The 1,832-nt window shown below is 42.1% G+C and overlaps 1 protein-coding gene across 1 annotated transcript in view; it reads right to left on the bottom strand.

The window, feature by feature from the left end:
* Nucleotides 1-1,832, bottom strand: part of LOC104135521 (sine oculis binding protein homolog) — a 106,467-nt gene that overhangs the window by 49,910 nt on the left and 54,725 nt on the right. Inside the window, exon 4 of the mRNA XM_035888862.1 lies at nucleotides 701-796. Within this exon, the coding sequence (XP_035744755.1) occupies nucleotides 701-796 (96 nt within the window). The remainder of the gene's footprint in view (nucleotides 1-700; nucleotides 797-1,832) is intronic.

Raw genomic sequence — 1,832 nt, forward strand, 5'->3', positions numbered from 1 at the left:
TCCTGCTTGCTTTTAATCTTTCCTAGCTGCAAATGCTAAAATGAACAACGAATTAACCCTGCCTCGGAACAGAGATCCTTTCACAGCTGATATAATCTCTCTTATGGCTTGTAAACACTCCAGGCTCCCTGTATGTGCTTTCCTGGCTTTTGCTCTTTCCCCGCAGCAGAGGAGAGGAGAGGAGTGGAGAGGAGAGGAGAGGAAAGGAGTGGAGAGGAGAGGATGCTCCCGCCTGCATGCAAGCTAGGAAGGGGAGGAATAGGCAAGCTCTAAAGGGAGTACTGCGTGTTGGCAGAACGGAACGCGGCACTGCCACCCGAAAACAAGGCAGAGCTAAAAGGTGGATGGGAGAGTGAGTTTTGGGGTGCCTCGGGGGGGTGGGGGGGGAGAGGAAGGGGGGCTTTTCGTGCATCACCAGTGCTCCCTGCATGGCTCTCCCTGATTTACCGTGCAAGACAAGGTAGTACGACAAGGCCATTCACGTGCTGTCATCAAATATAAAGAGATTTTTCAAGCAATTTGAGATCTTAAATTGTTCACGGATAGCAGAACTAGCATTAGAACGCTAAACAGGAAAAAAAAAAAAAGAACTATCATATTTCATAATGTATGTCATAATGAACAAAAGCCTTTCAAAAAAAAACGGTTTTCACTGTGCTAAAGTAACAATCTAGACTTGTTGTAAGTATGTTATTCTTACAAGTAGTTCGCAGTTATTCTTGAAGGCAAGTCTTGGAGTTTCCTTAGCATAGTGCTGCTGGGGAAAATTTTCAGCATGTCCATCTTCATCTCTAGCCTGAAGGGAAATATAATGGCCTATTTAGGGACTTACAAATAATGGAAGGAAAAAAAAATAGCTAAAAGCATAACAGCTCAGATCATTAAAACAGACGGGAATCCCAAAATACAACATTATTTAAAAGTTTGTTTAAATACGCAGTACACCTTTTAGATATGAGAACTTGGGATGCTGTTTTCTTACATAGCTTAGGTCGAACATGCAAATTCATTGCATTGCAAATAATTAGAACAACAAAAGACAAACCCAGAACGAAATATTTGAGCTGGAAACTGAGTAACTCAGGGTTTCAGTTTACTCCATTGCATTTTTCAGGATTACATTACATACGTACTCGTTTAAACTTTTTGACATGCTTAAGCAATCCCTAGATAATGTACTTGTATTTTCAGTTTAACAGCAAGGCCAAAAAAAATAAATAAGTTTTCATACTCATAATTTACACGTAATACTATTATAGATAAATGGATTCCCCCTCGATGTTTAAGTGAAGCTTAGAAAGGAGCAATCATCTAGCGAGAACAATGATCCTTCAGTCAAATGCGGTCAAAATATTTAATGACAAAGATGCATTAAAAGTTACCGGGTATTTGGAACTATGCTGTTAATTAAGAAAGCTGAAGTTTAAATGGAGACATTACCAGAGCCCATTAGCAATCCTGCTTGCATATAGTATTTTTCCCTTCTCATCTACATCGTTTTCTGCTTTCGAGTTAAAGCAAAAGGGAGAAGCAGGTGAAAGGAGGAGTGTCAGCAATACACTCATTACACTGTTCATTTGGGTGACACTTGCACTCCGTTCCGCTCCATCTCATCTGATCCCTGACTGTTCGCTCTCTCCCTCTCGCAGCCTCCCGAAATTCACAGCTGAGCTGTCTCCCTCACATATGGCTTGCATATAATTATGCACATTCCATTTTACACTGCATTAAAATGATGAGCTCCTGGCTCCCTGCCAACCTATTTAAATCAGCCCCGGCCCAAAGAAGCTGGGGGAGAGGAGGAGGGGGGCGAGGGGAGCGGGGGGGGGCGA

This window comes from Egretta garzetta, unplaced genomic scaffold (assembly GCF_000687185.1).
Source record: "Egretta garzetta isolate BGI_Z169 unplaced genomic scaffold, ASM68718v1 scaffold10, whole genome shotgun sequence".
Lineage (NCBI taxonomy): Eukaryota > Metazoa > Chordata > Aves > Pelecaniformes > Ardeidae > Egretta > Egretta garzetta.